Raw genomic sequence first — 24748 nt, 5'->3', positions numbered from 1 at the left:
CAAATACCGTAGGCTAACACATATATATGGAATCTAAAAAAAAAAAAAATGGTTCTGAAGAACCCACAGTCTGGTTTTCATTCACAAATTTTATTTTCATTTTTTAGTTTAAATATGCTGTTTAAGTATTTTTTACAAACCTGTCCAAGTTACATATTTTACTTCATATTTTCTCCCTTCAACTTGATAATACCCTATAAAATGATGCTAAAGTAACTGTAGAAGAGCAGGAGGAGATTAAAGCTGTTAAGTACCTCTTTATTATGCAGGTTACCTACATCATCATTTTCTGATAATGCACTTTCACTTACAAATCTCCCTGTTTTGTAGAGATAAATTCTGCTAACACACCGAATAAGAAAGTAGCAAGAAAAAAAGTGAATAAGGTAATAAACAGCAAAGTGCAGCATATCACATATTTAAAGAATTCGTCAGTCTCCCCAAAAGTAGATGAATCAACAGTCTGAAAATAGCACCACATCTAATGTTTTTAAGGACATTAAAAACCTCTTCCGCTTTACTTTGAGGAAAATCTGAATGATAATACAATTTGAGAGAATTCAATTTGGAGTTTAGATAAGAACTGTAAGAAATTTACCATAGCAGGTCTTCTTGTTTGAGGAAAGCTTCATCAAGTGTGGGCAAGCACAAGCAGCACTCCTATTATGATTGATCAGACACATATGAGAGCAGGGGCCTCTGCCATCATTAGCTGCACAGGGATTGGGAGCTGTAATTACACAGTGAAATATTAAGAGTGAAGAAGGAAGACTAGATTAGGGAACCTCTGAGTTTGACAAGGGTTTATTCACGTAATGATTCAAAGTGAAGTTCCCTACATAGCACCCATTACTCGAGTGATTAATACGACAATAACAGACAATCATACACAACAATTTCATGAATAAAAACATTTTTCCTCCTTGAAGATAACAACTGACTGCCTCAATTTCCTCTAAGAGGAATGGTATGCATTCTATTGCTTTAGAAGCAAAAAAATTTTTTTAAGGATTTAGTCTGAGAAATAATCAGGAATAATTATCACATTTAGTATAAAATAAACTCAGGTAGACTATCATGCCAGTGTTGGGAGTTCCAGTGGATGCCGTTATTTTCCTACCATGGCATATAGATTCCCTTCTTGCCTTAGCACGACATTCTGAACAGTTTCCATAGGAAACTGCTGTTACATATATTGTACACCCCTTCAGGCCATTTCTTCTTTTTCAAATCAGAGGCCTATGTGAAAAACATGTTTGTCTTCCTTCATTATAATGACATCTACTTCTTTTTTTTTTTCTGTATTAACTTATTCCATGGCTAAAGTTTGCTCCACATGCTCATACTTACTATATTCCATTGTATAAAATGATATATTCAAATTTAGAATGGAATATTAAATTTTGCAGTTCAATGTCATTCTCTCATTCTTTTGTGTTTCTTATTTTGTCATCATGCCTTTTGGATAAGATTTTAATGTCAATTGATCAAACTGTTCTTTCAAATCTCATTTTTATAGAGACTATCTTGTAGAATAAATTCTTTAGAACTGTGTTTGTCAGTTGAAGGCATGAAAGAGTTATACCTTCTGATCCCACCAGCAATATTTTAGTTTTCAACTAAAATCTTCCTAACAAATGGATCTACTGCTCAGTGTAATAATATTAGTCTTGTAGACTTATAAAGCACAAACAATAAAAATCAATAGATTATAATAAAAATTGTAGAAAAATTAACTGAATTTAATAAATACTCAACGTGGCTTTTGCCAGTCTTCACACCCTCCCCACAAGATAACAAAAACAATTCATGTCTGTGTATGTGATTTAAAAAGTAAATAAAAGGAAATGATGGGCTTCCCTGGTAGCGCAGTGGTTGAGAGTCCGCCTGCCGATGCAGGGGACACGGGTTCATGCCCCGGTCCGGGAGGATCCCACATGCCGTGGAGCGGCTAGGCCCGTGAGCCATGGCCGCTGAGCCTGCGCGTCCGGAGCCTGTGCTCCACAACGGGAGAAGCCACAACAGTGAGAGGCCCGCGTACCGCAAAAATAAATAAATAAATAAATAAAAATTTAAAAATAAATAAATAAATAAATAGAAATGAAAGACTCAGAAACATTTTCCGAAGCAAATCAGTTAAGAACAAAAATTATTAGAAAATACTGGAAGCTAAAGTTGAAACATTCTGTAGGAGTGCATGTCCCTCTGTCACATGGTATAAATGCCACATATTCTACTTTCTTCCCGTTTAACTTCATCTATCATAATTGGAGTCTCTAAAGAATTGCAGGTTAGAGAAGCAAGAGGTTAGATGGGAAGGTTTTTAAGGAGGAAAAACGTTACAGAAAAGGTGGTGAAATGAAGAGGCACTGTTGGAAGAAGGAGTAAAACAGAAAAATTAAGAGGAGTAAAGGGAGGAAAAGGAAGAAGAGGAGAAATTTGTTTAAAAACATTGACATAGGAAATGCTATTCCTCTCAAAGAATTAAAAGCCTAATCCATGACAGCTCAATAATAGGTACTTAGATTTCGCTTTGAACATCATTATCTTTAGCCCAGAATCATACTAGCTCTTCTCAACATCCTGTAATTGTGGTTAAAAACTTTTAAAAATCAATGATGACATATTAAATTTCTCTATTCATACTAAAGTAAAAAATATATTGACTTTGTAGCCCAATATCTGTATTAATGATAACACTGTAAGGTTATATTCACAATATTTTATGCTTCACAGCATGGAAAAAATCCACAAAAACTTCTTTCACTTTTTATCTCTTCTCACCTTGAAAGAGTGGTGTTAAATCTTTTTGAAGTTTCTTTCTAATCATGCATTTAAACAGATACCTATTCTAATTACCAAATTAAGGAGTTTGGTTCACATACTCACATTTTAATATAAAGCAGGGATTAGCAAATGTGGATCCTGGAGCCATCTGGCTCACTGCCTATTCTTGTAAATAAAGTTTTATTGGAATATAGCCATGCTCATTAGTTTACATATTATCTAGGCTGCTTTCACACTACAATAGCAGAGTTGAGCAGTTTCAGCATAGACCACTTGGCCTACAAAACCTTAAAATATTTATTTTCTGGCTCTTTACAGAAAAGGTTTGCCAACACCTGATATAAAGTAATTAAATATTTTATGAGAAATACTATTGCAAAATCCAATATCAATACAGAGGTTGTAAACTCCTACCAAACCAAGGCTATCCCATTCATTGTATCCAGGAGATGGGAAAAGCTGAGCAGTCGATGGAATGCTATAAGCAATCTTAACAGATAAAATTCATATATAGGTGTGCAGACCGGGTTTACTGATTGTTCATATTATCAAAACTCAAGGTGACCAAAAAAAGAACCTCAGATACTTGTAACACCCCTCATATTTATGCACTGAATACATATTTAGGAAGCACCTCAGTGTTCTGCTTAGTTTTAAAAAGCTGGATATCATAGTAGACAAGACATAGTTCTTGCACCAAAGAATGTAAGAGTCTGTACTCTAAACCCATACACCATTCTCTCCAATTCTATGGTGACTGGCTCAATTTAGGTTCTCTCCATCTCTTGCTTGGATTGCTGCTCTAACTTCCTAAATAATCTCTTGATTTTCAGTCTCTTCCCATTGCCTACAGTTCTTTTTCTAAAAAAGACTTGATCATATAGCTGCCTTGCTTAAAAATCTTGGATAGCTTCTCACTGGCTACCTCACAAAGTCTCAAATCTTATCTGCTACCACTTCCCGCAAGATTACTTAGCACTAGCCACACTGGCTTACTTGCTGCTCTTTTTCCTTTCAGCTTATTTTTTTTTAAATCCTGATCCACTGTTTCTTATTATTTAAGATGTCATGTCTTCTAAACTCACAAAATTTTAACTTCAAAGCATTTTTAACTTCTTGGATTTTTAACTTCTCTTTCACTACCATATTTAATAAGTTGTCAAGTATTATCAGACTTCCCCTATTACATGCTCCTTTCTTTCCATTTTTCTCTCTCCTCTTCCAACATAAAATTTTAGTTCATCACTTTTGAGTAACCACTACAACCATGTAACTGGTATTCTATGGTACTGCCAAAAATATAACAATCTCTCTTTCTAAGATACCATCTTATCTTCTAGCCTCATCTATCACTTTCCTTCTACATACACATTATGCACATGCTAAAAAGAACTCCTTATTGTTCTCTGAATATCTATAGCTTGTCCTTTTCCACTTTCACATAAGGTACTTTTCTTTCTATAGAATTTCATTATCCTTCCTTCAAGAATCAGCTCAAGTCATTTTTCTTTCACAAAACATTTTCTTCATTTCTAATGAAGCCAGCTAATGCTGATTTATTCCATCACTAAATATTAGTTTTAATTATTACTATACAAGGCATTAGGCATTTATTGTTTACTGTCCTATTTTCTAATTGTCTGTGACATATATTCATATATTTTATATCAGTATACCGTGGTCTCTCTAGGTAAATCAGGGGTAGGCAAGTTTTTTTTCTGTAAAAGGCCAGATAGTAAATATTTTCACCTTTGCAGCCCTTATGCTCTTCTTAGTAATTATTCAATTTTGCTATTGCAGCACAAAGCAGCCATGAAATGATATGTGAATCAATAGGTATAGCTATGTTTAAATAAAATTTTATTTGCAAAACTGGCAGAAGGCTGAAGTTAGCCTGAGGGCCTTAGTTTGTCAAATTCTGAGCCTTAGTTTGTCAAATTCTATGCTGGCAGGAACTATGACTTATCAACATACATATCATTTTTTCCTAAAATTTCTATGGTACCTATTATTGTGTTAGACTTAAAGACATTTGGATTCATATGCATACTCATCAATGTATGTGTGTACATGTTCTAAAAAGGCAACAATCTAAAATTTCAAAAGTAAATTAAACTTCTAAAGCACTTCATAGCTGTAGGTGAAGAGACTAAATAATGCAAAACTACAATACTTTACTGGAGAACCAAATGTTAATTATGCAATCATATAAGACTGATGTATGCTCTGAGAAGAAAACAGTATCATTAAAGATAATTTCATATTTCATGCATACTATGTTTAATTGCAGTCCTCTTTTCATCAGCAAAAAATAAACACTTTAAACCCAATTATTTTATCCAGTAAGATCAAATAAAATATATGTGTTGATGCAATTTAAAATATGTACAATATTTATTTACCTCATAAAACTAAGCTCAAAGCAGAAAAATGTCAGGATCCAATGTGTTAGATAAGAGGAATATTGTGTAGCCATTTTTGATAGTAACTAATATTCATCCTGTTAATGAACTTTATTGGTATAAAAACAATTACTAACATAAGAAAACAATTTATCTATAATTTCCCTTTTAGAAAAGAATATGTTGAAGTGAAGTTTCAGAAGGATCTTACAATTAAACACTAATCCCTAATCCTATTTTCCCTTTGACAAATATCTTGAAATTGCAATTTTAATATTTGATGTTGAAGAACTAGAGTGAATTCCTTATTTAAAACACACATATATAACAAAATGTGTGCAAGTAAAAGGCATTCTTATTGCTTTAGTTTCACCAGTTTCCAGCAATACTGGGTATGCAGGAGTTACTTTCATCAAATTATATTTTACAGATTAATTTTATACTGTATTCTATTTTTATGAAGTAGAAAAAAAAATCTAAAAATCTTATATGATCTTCCATAGATACCTGTATTTCAGAGAAAATTTTTTTAAAAGCCACATATACTATTTTCATTTATTTGTGCACACTTTTCAGTAACAGAGTGAAGTCCAACATGTAATATCATGTTATATTTATTGGTGAAGTGTATCTTAAAATATCAATGAACTTTCAGATTTTCTAAAGAGGTGATATGTCTTTCTGACTTGCTGTTTTATTTCACTTGCTGTATAATTTAAAAGAAGAAACATCTGTGTCAGAAAAGTTTCTATCTTTACAATGATTTTTTTCCACTGATTAACTAGATTTTATTAAGCTTTGTGTGAGCAAATCAAAGATTTAATACAATGATTTAATAATCACAAAAATTTTTATCTAAAACAGTGATTCTCAACCAATGGCAGTGGGGGTGAGGGGGGATTTTGCCCTGCAGGGGATATTTGGGAATATCTAGAGACATTTTTGAATGACATAACTGGGGGTACTATTGGCATCTTAGTGGATAGAGGCTAAGGATGCTAATAAACTTCCTACAATGCAAAAGAAAGCCCCTTACAACTAAGAATTATCTGTCTCCAAATATGAAAAGTACAGAGGTTGAGAAGTTCTGATCCTGGATTAGAACTATGGATTCTGCACCTTAATGTATCTGAATGAAGAGTGCATAATCACGTACATTTGTACAACTGAGGCAAGTAAATCAAACAACCAGTACGAAGGAAGAAAGAATTTTATGATTTCTTTGTTACTAATCTTTTCCACTGCTCCAAGGTAAACTGTATTGTACCATATTTTAAAAACAGCAATTTATAATGCAGCTAAACTTACTGCCTGCATATAAGTTCATTTACAGTTTAGTTGTTTGATATTTGTATTCTATTTTGCCAAAGAAATAATGCTAAAAATGGTAATTAAGTTTTTCAGGTAAACCAACAAAACACACTAATTCAAAATATGGTTTAAAGATGATACAGAAAGATTTATTGAGAAATTAAATTAGGTGCTAGTCTATATAACTGGTAGAGGAAGCAAAAGACTACCTGTTATAGGAAGGAGGTATAAGAGTAGAAAGTGAGTTCCATGGTGATTTTTCATATTAATAGCTGGAATGAGGTAGCAACATGTCTTTGGCATGTTTCAACTCTTATTTCTCCTCTTCATTGCTAATTTTGTCTCTCTCTACTACTAGACTCTCAGTACTGCACAATGTTCTAAGACCTCATAGAAGCCTAACAAATTTACTCAAATCTCAAAAATTCCTCTTTGCTTTGCTATCACCTGCCTTTCACTTTGCCTCAGTCAGAAATCTCACCCCTTCAAAGCTGCTGATATCAACAAATAAAGGTGGAAGCATTTTAACTGTTTCACACCACCTTACCATTCTTAGACATATTAGTATTTTAAGCTAAGGTCCATTTTAAATATTAAAATAATAAAAAAATCTCCTACTGATAGTATATAATTATATGAAAGAAAGAGATACTAAAAAACAGCAGGGAAAACAATAAAAAAGAGACAAACTTCAGATCTAAATACACATGCAGACTGAAAGTGAAGGTATTGAAAAAGATATTCCAAGCATATGGAAACAAAAAGAAAGCTTGGTAACAATATTCATATCAGATGAAACAGACATTAAAACAAAGACTGTAACAAAAGGAAAAGGACATTACACATGACAAAGAGATCAATACAGCAAGAGGATATAACACTTGTACATATCTATGCACCAAGCGTAGGAGCGCCTATATACATAAAGCATATATTAACAGACATAAATGGAGACTATGTCTCCTAAGCTGATTGCTATGAAGGTTGTCTTTCTTTGTATTTACATTTTGTTACTTAAGAATATAGTACTATTGTTTAATAAGTTATATTTTTTAGTAAAAAGACTTGGACATTTATACTAATATCTAGCCTCAGACATACTTAGGATCACTAGGACATATGCAAACAACTCCACTGAAATTGTTCTAAATAAAATTGCAGCTGACCCTCCTCCAGGTTGCCAAATCTAATGAATACTGTGCTGTATGTCTTTATCTTTCTTGACTTCTCTGCAAGAGTTAACATTTTTGGCCACTGTCATCTTGAAACTCTTCTCTTACTTTTTTTGACTGTGCTCTCTTTTGGTTCTGGAATCCCTTGGCCACCCTCTTCTCAGCATCCTTCTTGCCTTTCTCTTGAATGTTAGTTTTCTCCAGGGTTCTGTCCTTGTCCTTTTCTCATTTTCTGTAATACTCTTAGGAAATCTCATTTGTTTTCTTGTCTTCAACCTACAATTGAATGACTACAAAAGCTCTAGCTCCAGCCCAAACTCTTCTTGCCTTTATTACCCTGAATACTCAACTATGTCCCAGAGGTACCTAAAGTTCCATATATCCAAAGTGTAAATTTTCAGTTTATCCTTTAAATCAGTTGTCAGTAAACTTTGGCCTGCAGGCTAATACTGGTCCATGAGTTACTTTTTTAAATTGTAGGAAAAAAAATAAAGAATAACATTTCATAACACATGAAAATTATATGAAATTTACATTTCATCGTCCATAAATGTTATTGAAACACAGTAACGCTCGTTCATTTTTCATATGACTGCTGTTACACTACCTCAGCCAAGCTGAGTAGTTCAACAAAAACCATATGGCCCATAGGGCCTCAAACACTTAACCATTTGGCCTTCTACAGAAAAATTTTGCTGACCTCTCCTTTATGTGGTCTCTATGTCACTTTTTGATGGTGAAACCAATTACAGAAACCAGAAAAATAAAGACATCCCAAATTTTCCTTTTCTCCCCAAACTCCCCTACTCCACAAATCTCTATCACTATGTTTTACTGACTTCGCCTCTAAGTATATCTCAACTCTACCATTCTCTCTGTCCTGGTATCAGCTATCTCCTCATCTACTGAAGTAGCATCCTTTCAGTCTCCTACTGTAGTTCTGTCTCTCTCCAGTCTGCCCCTTGTACAGATGAAGTCAAGTTTCAGCATGCACATCTGCTCTTATCACTCCATTGACCAAATACTTTTAATGTATTTCTCCTTCCTTTAGGGCAGTGGTTCTTAAGGCAGCATCAGCATTCCATGGGATTTGTTAAAGATGCAAAACCTCAAGTCATACCCCAGACCAACTGAATCAGAATATCTTGGGTAGAGGCCATAAATATGTGAGTTAACGATCCCTCCAGTAATTCTGATGCACGTTTAAGTTTGACATCCCTGGAACCACTTATCCTAAAGGATAAAAATAGAAATTTCTTTGTAAGGGGACTTTCTAAGTCCCACCATGGTTTGATTCCAACCCAATCTCGTTTCCCATTTATTCCCTCCTTACTTCTAGCTGCTCTAACCTGCAAATGAGGAAATAAGAACCCAGAAGTTAATTAATTTGCCTCAGGTAACAAGGCTAGTGAGTGACAGAGGAAGGAATTGAATTAAGTTAAGCCCAAGGACCTTTTAGGACCACACGATGCTACTTTTTAAAATATATTTACTATACTCTTATTTTCAAAATACGTCCATAATAATAATAATTAATTGATCCTAGTTGTTAATTTAGTCTGTTTTCCTTCTAGACTACAAACTCCAAGAAGCTAAGAATTAGTTTGTCCCATGTGAATGTTGTCAGTAACACTTGACTCTCTACCACCATCTGGAGATTTGATATAACAATTCTAAGGGAAATCTCAATAAACAAGAACTCAGTCTTCTGCCAGTAGAGCACAGTGGTTTATGCAAGAGCTCTGGGGTCACGCTCCCTGAGGTCAGATAACTGGGCAATCATCCTGTGGCTATTAGACCTTGAAGAATTTCTCTGCCTTAGGTTTTTTTTTTTTTTTTTTTTTTCACTGTTATGGCCTCTCCCGTTGCGGAGTATAGGCTCCGGACGCGCAGGCTCAGCGGCCATGGCTCATGGGCCTAGCCGCTCCGTGGCATGTGGGATCTTCCCGGACCGGGGCACGAACACGTGTCCCATGCATCGGCAGGCAGACTCTCAACCACTGCGCCACCAAGGAAGCCCTGCCTTAGGTTCTTTATCTGTAAAACTGGATTGCTAATAATCATCTTCATGGAATTACAATGAAAATTAGTGTTAGGTGATATTATTATAATTATTAATATTGTTCTTATAAAGGGCTTAGCTAGACTCTGTAGTTAACACAAATAAATAAATGATACTCCTTTACTCAAATATTTTATTATCTCTGTGGGTAACTAAAACAGAATTAGGAAAATATTAAATAACCATACATGTTCCAAGTACTGAGATAGTTCTTATGGTGTTAACCATGAATGTGAAGCAGATAAAATCTGAATTATACAAAGATTTATAGTTGGTATGTGGTTTTGAAGTGAGAAAGCCTCTCAGAAAAAGATTTTTCCTGAAAATCTTTGTGCAGATTGAGAGTAATATCTGTAAAGCACTAAATAAAACATGATATAAGTGTGTACTTTTCTTATTTTTACAAAGTCATGATGATGAAACCATTTTTACTAGTGCGTAATCATGCAAGACCAGATCTCATTATCCAAACAGAAACTAACATATGGCTCAAGAAGAGTTTATCATAAAACCTTTATGATGTTTTTGTGTTGTTTTTTAATATACTCAAAATTTATTCAATTAATAACTGTGTTTTTCTGATACAAATATATTTAGAATAGATGGCTTCATAAATGTAAATTATTCATTTTTACCTTAAAGGGAAACCTACAATTTTGATGTTCCTGCTCATTAAAAAAGTGACAAATATGTTTAATTATGGAACTTCCCTCTGTGCTAAGGAAACAACTTTCTCCCCATGTAGTTATTCAGTAAATGCCCATAAGTATCAACTACATGCTGTAAATTCCCAATATATACCAGACACAGAAAATAAAAAATTTAGGTTAGAGTGTCCAGTTATCAGTCCAATTAGTGGAATAGAGTGAATATATATCTTCCAAGGCATATGGAGATACAATGTGATTATACTAAATTATAATACAATGTATATAAAATTCTAGTTCTGAATTTCCCAGTATTTCACATTTAAATTTTTGTCCTCGGTCCCTACGGTTGCTGTCACAATAAAACTATTACTTTGTGTCCTTCCTACTTTACTCTAGACTTTCTTGCTTTACTTTTTTGGCACAGGAGATACTATATATCCAAACCACCTGCCTTACTTCCAATTTCCCTCTCTTTAATATCATCTTCACTTTAATATCATAACTTCATGGCTAATATATAAATCCTAAGTGTCATTTCTATGACTAGAAATATTTGGATTTGGCACCAAAATCAAAGGCAAGAAAAGTAAAAATAAACAAATGGGACTACACCCAACTAAAAAGCTTCTGCACAGCAAAGGAAACCATCAACAAAACAAAAGGGCAGCCTACTGAAGGGGAGAAAATATTTGCAAATCATATATCTGATAAGGGGTTAATATCCAAAATATATAAAGAACTCATAGAACTCAATATCAAACAGACAAAAATCTGATTAAAAATTGGGCAGAGGCTCTGAATAGCCATTTTTCTAAGAAAGACATACAGATGGCCAACAGGCATATGAAAAGGTGCTCGTCATCGCTAATCATCGGGGAAATGCAAAATCAAAGCCACAATGAAATATTACCTCACACCTGTCAGAATAGCTATTATAAAAAAGACAAGAAATAACAAGTGTTGGTGAGGAGGTGGACAAAAGGAAACCTTGTGCACTGTTGGTGGGCATGTTAACTGGTGCAATCACTATGGAAAATAGCATGGAAGTTCCTCAAAAAATTAAAAATAGAACTACCATATGATCTAGCAATTCTACTTCTGGATATTTATCCAAAGAAAATGAAAAGACCAACTTGAAAAGATATATACACCCCTATGTTCATTACAACATTATTAACAATAGCCAAGAGATGGATAAAACCTAAGGGTCCATCGATGGAGAAATGGATACAGAAGATGTGGGATGTGCGTGTGTGTGTGTGTGTATAATGTAATATTATTCATAAAAACGACAGAAATCCTGCCATTTTTGGCAACATGGATGAACCTTGAGGGCATTATGCTAAGTGATATAAGTCAGATGGAGAAAGGCAAATACTGTATGATATCACTTATATGTGGAATTTAAAAAACAAAAACAAAAACACCAAGCTCATAGATACAGAGAACAGAACAGACTAACAGACCGGTGGTTGCTGGAGATGGGTGTGAGAGGCAGGGGGGAGGCGGGGTTTGCCCATTGAAATAGATGAAGAAGGTCAAAACGTACTAACCTCCAGTTATAAAGTAAATAAGTCATGGAGATGTAATATACAGCATGATGATTATAGTTAATAGTACTGTATTGTATATTTGCAAGCTGCAAAGAAAATAGATTAAAAAATAAATATAGAAATAAGAGAGAATGATCTAATTTTCATTGGGGTTCAGTGATGCTATTGCTTCTTGGAAGAGCTTATGTTCATGTATTTATTTCTGGCAACTACAAAAGATTATATAACTTGCTAACAGTAACAATAAAACCCAAGACTAAAAAATATGGAAAATGATATTTATGGATAGACACATGCCTTAAAATTATTAGTGACGAATAGAAATGAACTAAAATCAAACTAAGTGTCCAAAAATAGACAAATAATTGGGAACAATTTTGATAGTCACATGTGATGTGAAAATACGCAGTTATTAAAAACGAGATAAGGCATCAACGATACCAAGAGAGTTGCTAATGCTAAGTGTAAAAAGGAAGATACAAAATTAAAAATAAAGCATGATATTAAATATGAAGAGATACAAAGGCTTTCTTAATTTAGCAAAGAATGAATCATGGACTATGAAGTTGGGCATGCTCATTGAAACCCTGGTACCGCCTGCCTTTCAATGAGATTTATTACTCTGAGTCAGGTTACTTTACTTCCCTGAGCTGCAGCTTCCTCATAGAAAGTGGGAATAACTACCTTGTTTGATAGCTCTGATGAATAGGAAAAAAAAGTGAAACCTAAATGGCACGTAGTAGTTCATCAACAGATAGTGAAACTTTTGTTTATTACTGTGTTATTCAATACCTCTGTTGAAATAACCAGAAGAAACAACATGGAAATGTTTGTTGCTCTAGGAGCTGGAAAAATAGGTTTACATTTTTTCTGTTCCCTGTTTTTCTACATTCTATAACTTACTGGTAATGAGCAAATATTATTTTACGATGTTAAATAAACTTTTAAACATCCCTTTTACTAACATAATTTTTATGTCATGCACTAGTGTATGAGGAGTGGTGATAGATGGTAACCTGAATGTAGAGAAAAGAGATTTGATAATCTACTCATTCGACTGCACCTGGATTCTCTTGATAAATCAATCATATTGCTCTCCTTCAGATTGTGTTCCACATTTTTATTGGCATTTTTCATTTAAAAATTGATATGATTATAAAAGTATGATATTAAGGCCATTATGAATTATTTACATATGAGAAAATGTGTTCAAAACTGTCTTAAAACAGTAATGTAACCTAAATTTCAACAAAAGGAGGCTAGGAAAATGATATGATCGCAACAACTGTTACTTTTTAACAGTTAACATATATATATAAACACAAAGCACTGATTATGTATGAGACACCATTCTAAGATCTTTTCACATAATAACTCATGTTTGATATGCTTATGTTAAATGATGATTAACTCATGTTTACTAGATGTTATGATGTAAATACTATTATCTCAAGATGAGGAAACTGAGGCACAGAGCGGTTAAGTAAACTGCCCAACATCATACAATTAATAAATCATAGGGATAGGATTTGAACCCAGGCAGTTGGACTCTCAAGGCCATGCCATTAACTCTAAGTTCTTATACCATAAAAAAAATTAGATTTAAAATACCCACTAGTGCTCCCTATTTCATATGTTTACTCTTTGATTTGTTTCTTCTTAATCCCATATAATAACAACATTAGACACCAAAAAAAATTCTAAACTAGATTTTCTTTTTTAAAAATTCTAAGTGTCCAATAACCGAACTGGAAACTTATGTGTATAATGAACACTTACTTGTAAGAAAACTGGTGTTAAAACTTTAATTAATTTCCTACTTGGAGGATTAGATAACTTCAAAGAGTATTTCTAACCTTTATTTCTTTAATTTGTGAGATATACATTTCAATTTTATAGAACCGAACGTCATATATTTTTAAAATGTATTAACATGAACCTCACATTATTTTTCACCAGAAAACAGGGGGTTATTATTGTACTTGTGTTAAAGCTGAAACTTTGTCACCATTTTCATTGTAATTCTACCCTTGGGAATAAAACAGTCAGTAGATTTCTGCATCTTCCCACCTCCACCCCCCCCAGCAGTGAAAGCATTAATTCACTGAAGCAGATAAACAAGATGGATAATGATTGTTATATGCTCAGTGATCCTTACAATGGGGAAAAGTAGAATGTTCTCTGATCATTCTCAAATTTGGGAACTGACTGAATTTCCTTTAGGAAATAGCAAGTTCTCATCATAGGTGACATTCTCTCTAGTAGACTAGAAACTAGAATATCTGCCCTGAATTCTGGGAAAATAGTAAAAACTTCCTTATTTTATGAGAAGTGGAGAAGACATAAATCATCTTTTAAGTAAAGATGTCAAGAAAATCTCCCCTTAACCAAATGAGTTACACTGAATGTCTCACTTCCTTTCTATATATATGAAATTGTCAGGAAAGCTCGGAATTATCATGTTTCTTCCCTTTCTATGAATTTGCTAGGGATCATGACAACGTGTGTAAATCAGGCAGTTATTAAATGAAATACAATGATTCCATTTTGAGGGAGGGAAAAATATAATACATAGACCCAGGCCATTTTTCATGGTCCAATTCATTTAAATTTTTCCAAACATAAAAATTAAAGTTCCCACAAAAGACCAAAAAATGTGGGTACAAAACCATATAAGTACACATTTTTGCAATTATAACAATTAAAACTAATCCCATAAGTGTTTATGACTAGATACTCCTCCATACTGTTGGAAGGTTTTAGAGAAGAATATCTTTTTTTTTTTTTCATGAAGAACTCCTCTTTTACTTTTATTACTTTGATTATATTTCTTTCCTTTTCCTTTTTTTTTGTTTTTCTTTTATTAACATCTTTATTGGAGTATAATTGCTTTACAATGGTGTGTTAGTTTCTGCTGTATAACAAAGTGAATCAGCTATATGCATACGTATATCCCCATATCCCCTCCCTCTTGTGTCTCCCTCCGACCCTCCCTATCCCACCCCTCTAGGTGGTCACAAAGCACCAAGCTGATCTCCCTGTGCTATGCAGCTCCTTCCACTAGCTATTTTACATTTGGTAGTGTATATACATCAGTGCTATTCTTTCACTTTGTCCCAGCTTACCCTTCCCCCTCCCTGTGTCCTCAAGTCCATTCTCTACCTCTGCATCTTTACTCCTGTCCTGTCCCTAGGTTCATCAGAACCTTTTTTTTTCTTATTCCATATATATGTTAGCATACTGTATTTGTTTTCCTCTTTCTGACTTACTCCACTCTTTGTGAGAGACTCTAGGTCCATCCACCTCACTACAAATAACTCAATTTCATTTCTTTTTATGGCCGAGTAATATTCCATTGTATATATGTGCCACATCTTCTTTATTCATTCATCTGTCAATGGACACTTAGGTTGCTTCCATGTCCTGGCTATTGTAAATAGTGCTGCAATGAACATTGGGTGCATTTGTCTTTTTGAATTATGGTTTTTTCAGGGTATATGCCCAGTAGTGGGCTTGCTGGGTAATATGGTAGCTCTGTTTTTAGTTTTTTTAAGGACCCTCCATACTGTTCTCCATGGTGGCTGTATCAGTTTACATTCCCACCAACAGTGCAAGGGGGTTCCCTTTTCTCCACACCCTCTCTAGCGCTTATTGTTTGTAGATTTTTTGATGATGGCCATTCTGACCGGTGTGAGGTGATACCTCATTGTGGTTTTGATTTGAATTTCTCTAAAGATTAGTGATGTTGACCATCCTTTCATGTCTTTGTTGGCAATCTCTATGTCTTAGAGAAGAGTATCTTTTTTATTGTACTAGTGGCCAGAATCATGGTCAGAATCTGGTCAGAATCATGATTTCTTGCCTTATTTCAATTTAGTCAAATTGAAATAGTTATTTCTTGCCTTATTTCAATTTAGTTAAATCCAGTATATTTATTGCATACCTATTTAGGCACAAAAATGATTAAGCTGTTTTCTCCCTTTAATGTTCTCATGCTTTGCACATCTGTAGGATGAAAGGAGGAGAGGAGCTAAGGGTAATAGGAAAGGATTAAGGTGACTGCTCACATAATTTAGGGTATGTAGAAAATCCCATGTGACAAAGAGGATCAATTATATAAGAAAATTAAAAGTGAGAAATTTCTAGTTTCTGGAAAGGTTACTAGATTTAATCAGAGTAAGTCAGAGAGAGAGCACAGAAAATTTTACCAATGAGGACATTTCGGTAGGAGAAATAGTTTCAATGGAGAATTAAGGCCAAATATTGAAGAAAGACACAGGACAGACAGAATTTTTCAACCACAGAGGTGAGTATTTTTAATCAAGTCTAAAATAAGACAATACCACATGAATTTAAAATAAGTCTTGAAGTGTGGTCCATAAGACCAGAAATGCCAAGGAAGTGTAAGATCTGCTTACTCTACACTGAAAGAGGGAGAAAAGGAGAAAATGTATCCTCTTTGAGAAAGAGCTTGTCATTTGAGTATCGTAAGTCTCAAACAAAAATATGCTAATGATAATGGGAACATTATTTGCATTGGAATGAGATTTCCATATGTTATGATATATATCATGATGGGGAAGAGTCAGGTAAGAGGTATAAAAGAATGAGCTGATGTTACACAGAATGGCCATGGTACCCTGGGGAAAAGAAACAAAAGAGAAAGAAAAAGAAATGTGAGGCTTAGAATTAACTCTGACAAGGATTGAGTGGAGGAAATGAAATCACAAAACCAAGGTAGAGATTACTACTGACCAAAATGTGGAATACATGGGGATAGGTAACACACATGTCCATGTGAACTGAATTCTCTTAAAATAGAAAAGCTCAAAGCAGATGGTTTATCCTTTATTATACACTATTCCCTCCCTTCCCAATATACTGCACAGTGACCATTTGCGGGCCAACATAAGTGTGTCCTTGGTGTCTTCCTTTAATTTACTGATCATATTTAGGTAATAGACTCCAAATCTGAAGACATTCCACAGCTTCCCACAGTATCTTTTACTGACGCAATAGCAGTGACTAAAAATTGGGGGACTTGGGTTAAAACACTTAATTTCTAAGATTTCTCTATTTGTGTGTAAAATAAATAAAAAGCAAAGAAAATAAACCTGAGCTAATTAAAATAAAGGCTGGCACCACTTCCATCATACAATACATAAAATATTAATAACTGTTAACTTACAAAAGTTATTTTACAGTTTGAATATTATATGATTAAGGTAAAAATATTTCTGGTGGTTAATTCATAACAAGCACTTACCCTGTGGCTGACGACTGGGATGGTATATCTGAAGGTCAAATGGCTGTGCACTAGTTTTCTGAATCACACTGACATTCTGCCCTGTCCACTTATTGGCTTTTGACAATGTGTTGGTCCTCCAGTCCGTCCAATAGACATCACTCCCATATAGAGACACGGCGAAGGGATGAGAAAGGTATTCATGACCTCGGATGATTTCTATCATGCCTGTTCCATCATAGAGGGCTGAATAAATGGCATCTGACCTACAGAAAAGGAAATGCATCAGTAGTATATCAAAACTCATTCAGATAGTCCAGTGATGTGCTTATACTATTTAGATAAATGACAAAAAATTTGTATAAAAAATATTTTATGGGCCTGTATCTGATTTGTAGAAACATAAAAAAAAGCCATCATAATGAAAACAAACAAAAATCACCACTGATGTCAATGTGTGTATACATGATACGTGCACATGAGAACAATTTTTATTTTGTAAATATTATCTGAGGAAGGTAACAGAAAATAAAGAAAAAAATCATTTTCTAAACCTGGCATCTGTCCAAACTATCCTTTTTTCAAAGTGGTCCACAGTGAGTCCATTAGGCCAAGCCCCTGTTTTCATGTCTTTGTAGATGGTTTTTCTCCCAGCACCACTCATGGAGGCAGATTCAATGCGAGGAAAGTTGGCATCCCAATCTGTCCAGAAAAGAATTCTGAAGAAAAGGAAAGAATACTCGTTTCAGTCATTCAATTCACAAATATTTATTGAGTGCCTATGACATGCTAGGCACTGTCTAGGTAAACAATCACAAGAGAAACAGATGCATTATCTACCCTCACAGGGCTGATAGTCCAGTGGGGGAAACAGACTAAATAAACACATGAATATAAAATTACAGCAACTGAAATATGTGCAAGAATAATTTTGTTATGAGAGAGAATAGCAGGTGTGTGATCTACTTAGAGAAGGTAATCAGGAAAAGAAAGCACTTTGAGGAGGTAATATTTACACTGAATCTGAGAGATGAGGAGAGCAGTATAAAGAGCAGGACGTGAAAAATAAACAGCAGATACAAAAGCCCTAATGGGGGAAAAAAGTGGGTGACTGAGGAACAGAAATAAGGCCAATGTATCAGAAATGGGGCAGTGAGGAGAAAAGGGGCAGAAGGCGAAGTTGAAGAGGGTGACCTTGCAGGTGATCTTGCAGGGTAAGGTAATTATTTGGGCTTTTATTCCAAGGGAATAGAAGTACATTTAAGCAGGGGAGAAACATGATATCATATACAAGTGGATTATAGAGAGGCAGGAGAATGGGTACATCAGGTGGTTATTTTAAAGGACCAGGCAAAGGCGGTAGTGGTTTGGGATACGGTGATAGCAGTGAAGTGAATGGGTTCCAGGAATATTTTGGAGGTAGAACTAAGTGCCAGGACTAAATGATAATTGGATGTAGGGAATGAAGTAGAGAACAGAATCATGGATGACTGTCAGTTTCTTGTTTTGGCATACTCAGAGTAAGGACAGACAGAGGGTGTGCAGGGAATCCATTAAGTGAACTGGGAAAAATGGAAGAGAAACAGATTTTAAGAGCTGGGAATTGAGTGTGCATGGGTGTGGATAGCAACTGAAAGTTTAGTTTTGAATTTTTGGATCTTGAGATGTTAAGACATAAAAAAGGAGATTTCCAGGAACCTGTGTGGTACACCAAGGTGAAGTTCAGTGAAGGTGGCAGAGTTGGAGACATGAATTTGAAAGTATTCTGCATGGAGATGATATTTAGATTCACATGAATGGAACAGATCATATGACAGAGGGTACAGAGGAGAAACAGAAGGATATATATTTTGATTTATACAAACATGCAAGTGTTATAATACAATTTATTTTTTACTAAATACTACTTGTAACTCTACAAATTCATGGTGTTTAAACAGTTCCACACGATAGGCATCAAATGTTTCATGTTGTGCATTTGATTTTTAAGGCTATTAGGCAATAGTTTATGTTTCATTGACTGTGGCCTAAACTGCTGATGCATGTTTCTATAGTATTATAATATAGTTACACAACAATTCCACAATTATTACAACTGGCTAATGTTTGAGTGCTTACTATACGTTAAATACTATTTTCAGAGCTTTATATAGATTATCTCATTTAATCCACCATGAGGCCATGGCTAAAGTTATCCATGTTTTACAGATGAGAAAACAAGCTTAGAGAAGTTAAATTACTTGACCAGGTTATATGGCCAGCAAGTGGCAGATGGAATTGGGAAACTGGATAGCTTAACTTCTGTTCTCATGCTTTTAACATCTAACTCTTTAATATCATGTCACTAAATAAAATAACAAAGGGAAAGCATCTGGTACTGGAGTAGGAACATGGTTGGTAATCAATAAATGGTAGTTGCCTTCTCTACCTTGGTAATAGAACCAACCCAATGGACAGCATGGAGATTTGGGGAGAGAAAATGCAAAGAACTGGAGAGACAGTGACAGTCCAACAAATTTTCCTATTATCAGTTCTGACAACATTTTGGTCAGAAGTGGTAAAGTTACTAGTAAACATAAATTTGTTTTCATTATAATTGTATATAGCCTTGCTATTTTGCAATTCTTCCATTAATATGAATGATCCTTAGGTATATGAATTTGGTGGATATCTTGGAAAAATGAAACAATCCTCTGGAACAAAATTCAAAATGCAATTCAAACTTTCTCCTCTTTTAAAAAATTTATTATATCCATTTAAGGAAATGTGGAGTGATGTAAACTAAGTGTTCATTATGACTTCAATTTTTGAGAGGTATATAATCTCTTATAGGATATGGGAATTACAAATATGAAATGACTGGAAGACAATACCAAACATTATAGAATTTAGTAAGTATGTGTGCTAAAGGCATGTGTGGTCAAGAAGATATTGACCTTCTTGATGAGTAGGTTCCCATACAACTTAAGTACTAGACCTTCAAAAAATGTCATTAAATAATTGTGTCAGTGTTGAATGGTGGCAATGCGTATGCTTTTGCATCAGACAAGCTTGCAATCAAATTTTCGATCTGTCACTGATTCCAGCGTACTTAATCTCAGCCTCCGTTTGCTCATCTGTAAATAAAAACTCTAACAGTACCACTGATCGGAGTATTTGATGAGGTAATGGATGTAAACAATTTAGCACACAGAATGGCTAGCACACAGAAACACTGGTGTTTACACAAGCATCCACACACATATTCAGAGAGAATATTCTTTTAAAGGCAAAATTCAAAGTCATTCCAAACTATTGAAGAAATGGAGAGACAGACACACACACACACAGAGGGAGAGAAAGAATGAGAATTAACACTAATGTCAATGTTTAAATGTTACAACAGCATGTATGTGAAGGTAGATTAGTTTTACAAAGTAAGCATGAGTCAAAGCCACGAGAAAAAAATTCAGAGGAGTAGGTCATAGAATAGGTTTATCTCACAGAATATCTCTAAAAAAATGAGTTTATATTAAAAAAAAAAGTTTTTGTTTCATTAGCATCTTTAGGAGTTTCCATAGCTCTGGTGGTGGGAGTATATCCACAAAAACAAGATCTAAATCATTCATTGTTTAACCACCAACTATTTGAATAAGTTACACAAACTGTTGGGGAAGAATAAAGATGAACATTAATATATCAGAGGACAATGTATTGATAATTGTTGAAGCTGGGTGATAGATACGAGGGAATTTATTTTACAACTCCTTTTATTTTGTGTATTTAAAAATTTTTTAAATAAAAGTTTAAAAGTGTAACTAACCCCAAATTAAGTAAATAGATAATTTTTTAAAATGTACCAGAGAACATTTATAAAATCTTATTGTTGGGAATCTTTTTCTGAAAAGACTAAAGTTTAAGAATAGGATTGTTTTGTATGAGAAAGTGCTAATTATCTGGAAATATCAGTACTATATATTGCTTATAAGTTATCATATGTAATCTGTTGCTAATTAAATAAAAAATAAAACAAAGGTTAATTAATATAAAGCTGGTGGGCTATTTGGTTAAGTAGTTGAATGCCTTTCTTGAAAACGATGAATATGAAATGAATTATGTGTCTCACTTCAAATTTAATTTTGGATGCACACAACTTTTCACTGACACAAGGTTGTTACTTATCAGCTTCCCTTTAAACGTAACATTAAAAAATTAAGATTATTTGAAGAAACAAGACCAACCTAGCATCGATTAAATTTATGATGATATCTTGACAAACAAGGTAAAGTAGAGAGATTTGCAAGTTTGAAAAAGATTAGGAAAAATAATCCCTGAAAACAAAATCCCTGAATTTGAGAGTCATAGGTAGTCTGAGTATCTGTGGATAAGATCCCACTAGATCTAGAGAACACTGTACTCCACACTCTGGATTGATGACCCAAAGACTTCTGAAACACTGTCTTTTGCCTGTATAACAAATAGAGAATCGGTGTCTCTCTTTTAACTTTCTACCTTCTTCTGCCTTATGTGGTTGCAGCAATTCCCAACATGCATATAAGTAACCCTGCAATTCTGCATTCTCTATATGTAGGTTTACCAGAAATAGACACTGTAGACTTTCAAATGCATGTTTCTAGTGGACAAAAATGTATGGCTTGGGACATTCTGAGGAATTATAAAATAAGTGGTCCCTTCATTTCTTCACTAAACATAACAGTATTAAGCTGTTTCTTCTGCAGTGGTCACTAGAGTCCTATCTTTTGTTAATTTAGGTGGGAAATTTCCAACACTTTTTATAAAATACATGTTCTAGAATTAGTTTCCTTAAAAATATTCTTAACCTTGACAATAGTCAGTTAACAATCAATTTTAAAAGTTAATTTCAAGGATCATTGTTTCATAAAATTCTAGGCACTCTTTTTACAGTGTGGTATTTTAAAAGAATCATTTTTCCCTTATTGCTTTCTTTTTATGGTTAAAATGTATTAGCATTTCAATGACTGCATTATTTCTTCAAGTACACAAAGAGTGAATATCCCTTCTTACAGGACGTATGGAAATGTTCAACCATGATTGCTTTTAAAAAAGAGACTACAGTCTACTGATTCTATAGTTCCTGCATTCACAGGTTAGTCTGTATCAGGATTAAATTGGGTAAATGGACCATGAACAACTTGTACCATTATGGGCATGAAAGAGCTATTATAATCTATCAGGTCAAGGTGCAGAAGGTGAAAATAAAGGATCTTGGCAAAAAAAAAGAGGTTATCTATAATCTTTAGGCCTTCTGAAACCAACAATGTTATTAGTTTCATTTAGAAACGTGCCCAGATAAAATTAAAATTTTATTTAGATGTCTCACTAATCTTCACAATTACTATATCTGCTTTCACCAGCTGCAATGGTTATAGCAGAGTCCATTTATTATGACAAATGAAAACTAAATACCAGCAAAGAAGCAAGAAGACACCATGCAGTTACAGGAGCATAAAGGCAATGCAAGTTCAAGAACTGAAGTGAGTACTCTGTAGATTCTGAACTCCCTGGTGCTTGTTACTCCCTAATAATAAGCTTGATGTTTAGAGGAGATTCAAGTACTATTTCAGGTCACTGCAGCAATAAGTGTATTCCTTTAAAATGGAATGAAAGGAAAATAGCTCCTCCCTAAGATTCCCGATTTAGCATCTTGGAATAACTTGTCACTTGGGACACTGGGTCAAAACCCAGAATACTGTAGGAATGTGACATGATAGCAAACATGTCTTATAATGTAAAATGAAGGTCTGTGGCTTCTATGTTGAGGAAGCAAAGTATTGATTAAAGCATTTCTTTTTTGAGATTTGTTAAAAAAGGTCACAAAGACCTTGACTGCTTCAGAAGATCATGTGATGTAAACGTGTTTTATCGGTTTAATGTTATAGCCTGCTTTTTTTCTCAGCTGTGCTGAGGGAACAAAGTGGCTGGTTGCAAACTTTTTCTTTCATTCATTATTGTCAAAGAAGATGATAGTATTGCCCATTAGCGTATTTTACTGTATACTTCACTCTTTAAGGTGTATCCTTGAGTTCTGGTAAGTTTCATGTAAAATAAAGGTCTATTCATATGCATTAATTTACTGAACAAGCACTTACTGAGCACAATTATATATATCAAGGGCAGTGAAGGATTTCATAGACATGGAAGCAACTCTGCCATCAGAAAGCTTATGATCTAGTAGGAAAGGTAACAGCATTTACACAAACTACATTTCTCGAAAAATTATCCAGTGGGTTTATCCTAAAATAAAATTTTTCAAAAAAAGTTTAAATGTCTTTGGAGTTTAAATGTCTTACCTATTTCATCAATAATGTGAGAAATAGGGGAATACTTATTTTTACTAGTCTCTCAGCTTACTTTATGAAAGGTCCAATGTTTAAAAATGTCTATGAACTTTTCACCAAAATATCCAATAAACCTGAAAATAAATTTTAATATTTGCACTACATTTTAAAAATTTTATTGCCATATTTTAAATTTAAATTTACAACTGGGATCTAAAGGTATTTACGTGAACCTCATATTTAACCATATCAATCCTTTATAAAATAATTTTTAATAATAAAAATTCTATCATATCATATGATACCCAAACCTGTCAAACTTTTAATTTATTCCTAGAGTTAGTGAATTGGTACTGCCATTTGAACTTTGGTCATTTACGCCAGAAACAATTTTACAAGTGCTATTTCTTCACCCATTAAATAAAATTATTACCACTGTAATTATCTTAATTAGCCTCACAATTTCGTAGTAGCAATGGAGGACATCAACTTTCTCAGAAGCATTATCAAGTTTTCCTTCCTCAGAGGCTAGCTTTCTATACTAACTTTCAACTCTTAGAGAATATTTTACTTCTGGAAATCCCCTTATACCACTGAAATAGTGCCTGATATTTTCATTTAAATAGCATTTGTGGGTTGTGTGCCTTTTGCGTTTCTGTTTTCTTTTTCTCTTCTCAGGTTGGCTGTTCCCCAAACAAGCTGAGATAAACAGGTTTATTCTAAGCATTGTCAGTTCCAAGCTATAGGAAAAGAAGCTTCAATTCCCAGATCTACTGCTTTGCTTGATCAGACTATTTTCAAGATTTTTATACACCTGTTTTATTTATTTGTTTTTTTTCTCTCTGTGTGCCATTTGTTTTTTTGGGAAGCAGTTCTCCTACCATGTTGGTATACTTGCTAAAATTACAACTTTCTCCAAAATACCACTTTCCCTTATACAGAAAGTTTCTCATGCAGATACGGTGTTGGTACAACATAGATAGGTCTAATAGGTGAAAAGTTCACACCAGTAGCTGTTACACTGAGGGTAAAAACCTCTGTTGATGATGGACCTCTGTGGGAAGTAAAGGGTCAAGATTGGCAATCTACTCATAACCTCAGGGAGAGTCTGCTCGAAAAAGGGAATTTTTCATTAGACACAGATGACCTCTTCCTAGTGAACTGTTATTACAGGAGGTAATGAGTGAAATGGGCAAAGCGTAAACCATGTAAACTGGAGGACATACCTCCAGGCTAGAAGATACAACTGCCTTACTTCACTCTGTAT

At 34.1% G+C, this 24748-nt stretch overlaps 1 protein-coding gene across 1 annotated transcript; it reads right to left on the bottom strand.

Moving 5' to 3' along the window:
- Positions 1–572: 572 nt before the first annotated feature.
- LOC149748588 (low-density lipoprotein receptor-related protein 1B-like) lies at positions 573–18823 on the bottom strand. The gene is made up of 2 exons (XM_089915924.1): positions 17204–18823; positions 573–730 (listed from the first exon to the last, which is right to left on the bottom strand). Exons 1-2 carry the CDS (start codon positions 17487–17489, stop codon positions 573–575), a joined length of 444 nt encoding a protein of 147 aa, XP_089772050.1. The 5' UTR covers positions 17490–18823.
- Between the last annotated feature and the right edge of the window lie 5925 nt (positions 18824–24748).

Source organism: Delphinapterus leucas, chromosome 8, assembly GCF_059928025.1.
Source record: "Delphinapterus leucas isolate spDelLeu-1000000601 "Yukka" chromosome 8, BTC_Dleu_Yukka2, whole genome shotgun sequence".
Taxonomy (NCBI): Eukaryota; Metazoa; Chordata; class Mammalia; order Artiodactyla; family Monodontidae; genus Delphinapterus; species Delphinapterus leucas.
The sequence above is the reverse complement of the archived record's forward strand: the minus strand, read 5'-3'. Positions and strand labels throughout refer to the sequence as shown.

Bases quoted from the DNA above. Each gene is read 5' to 3' on its own strand.
- LOC149748588 (XM_089915924.1), bottom strand. From the start codon at position 17,489: ATGAGTTTTGATATACTACTGATGCATTTCCTTTTCTGTAGGTCAGAT. The intron at 731-17,203 runs GTAAGTGCTTGT...GTGTAATTACAG, and splicing joins TCCCAGTCGTCAGCCACAGG to CTCCCAATCCCTGTGCAGCT.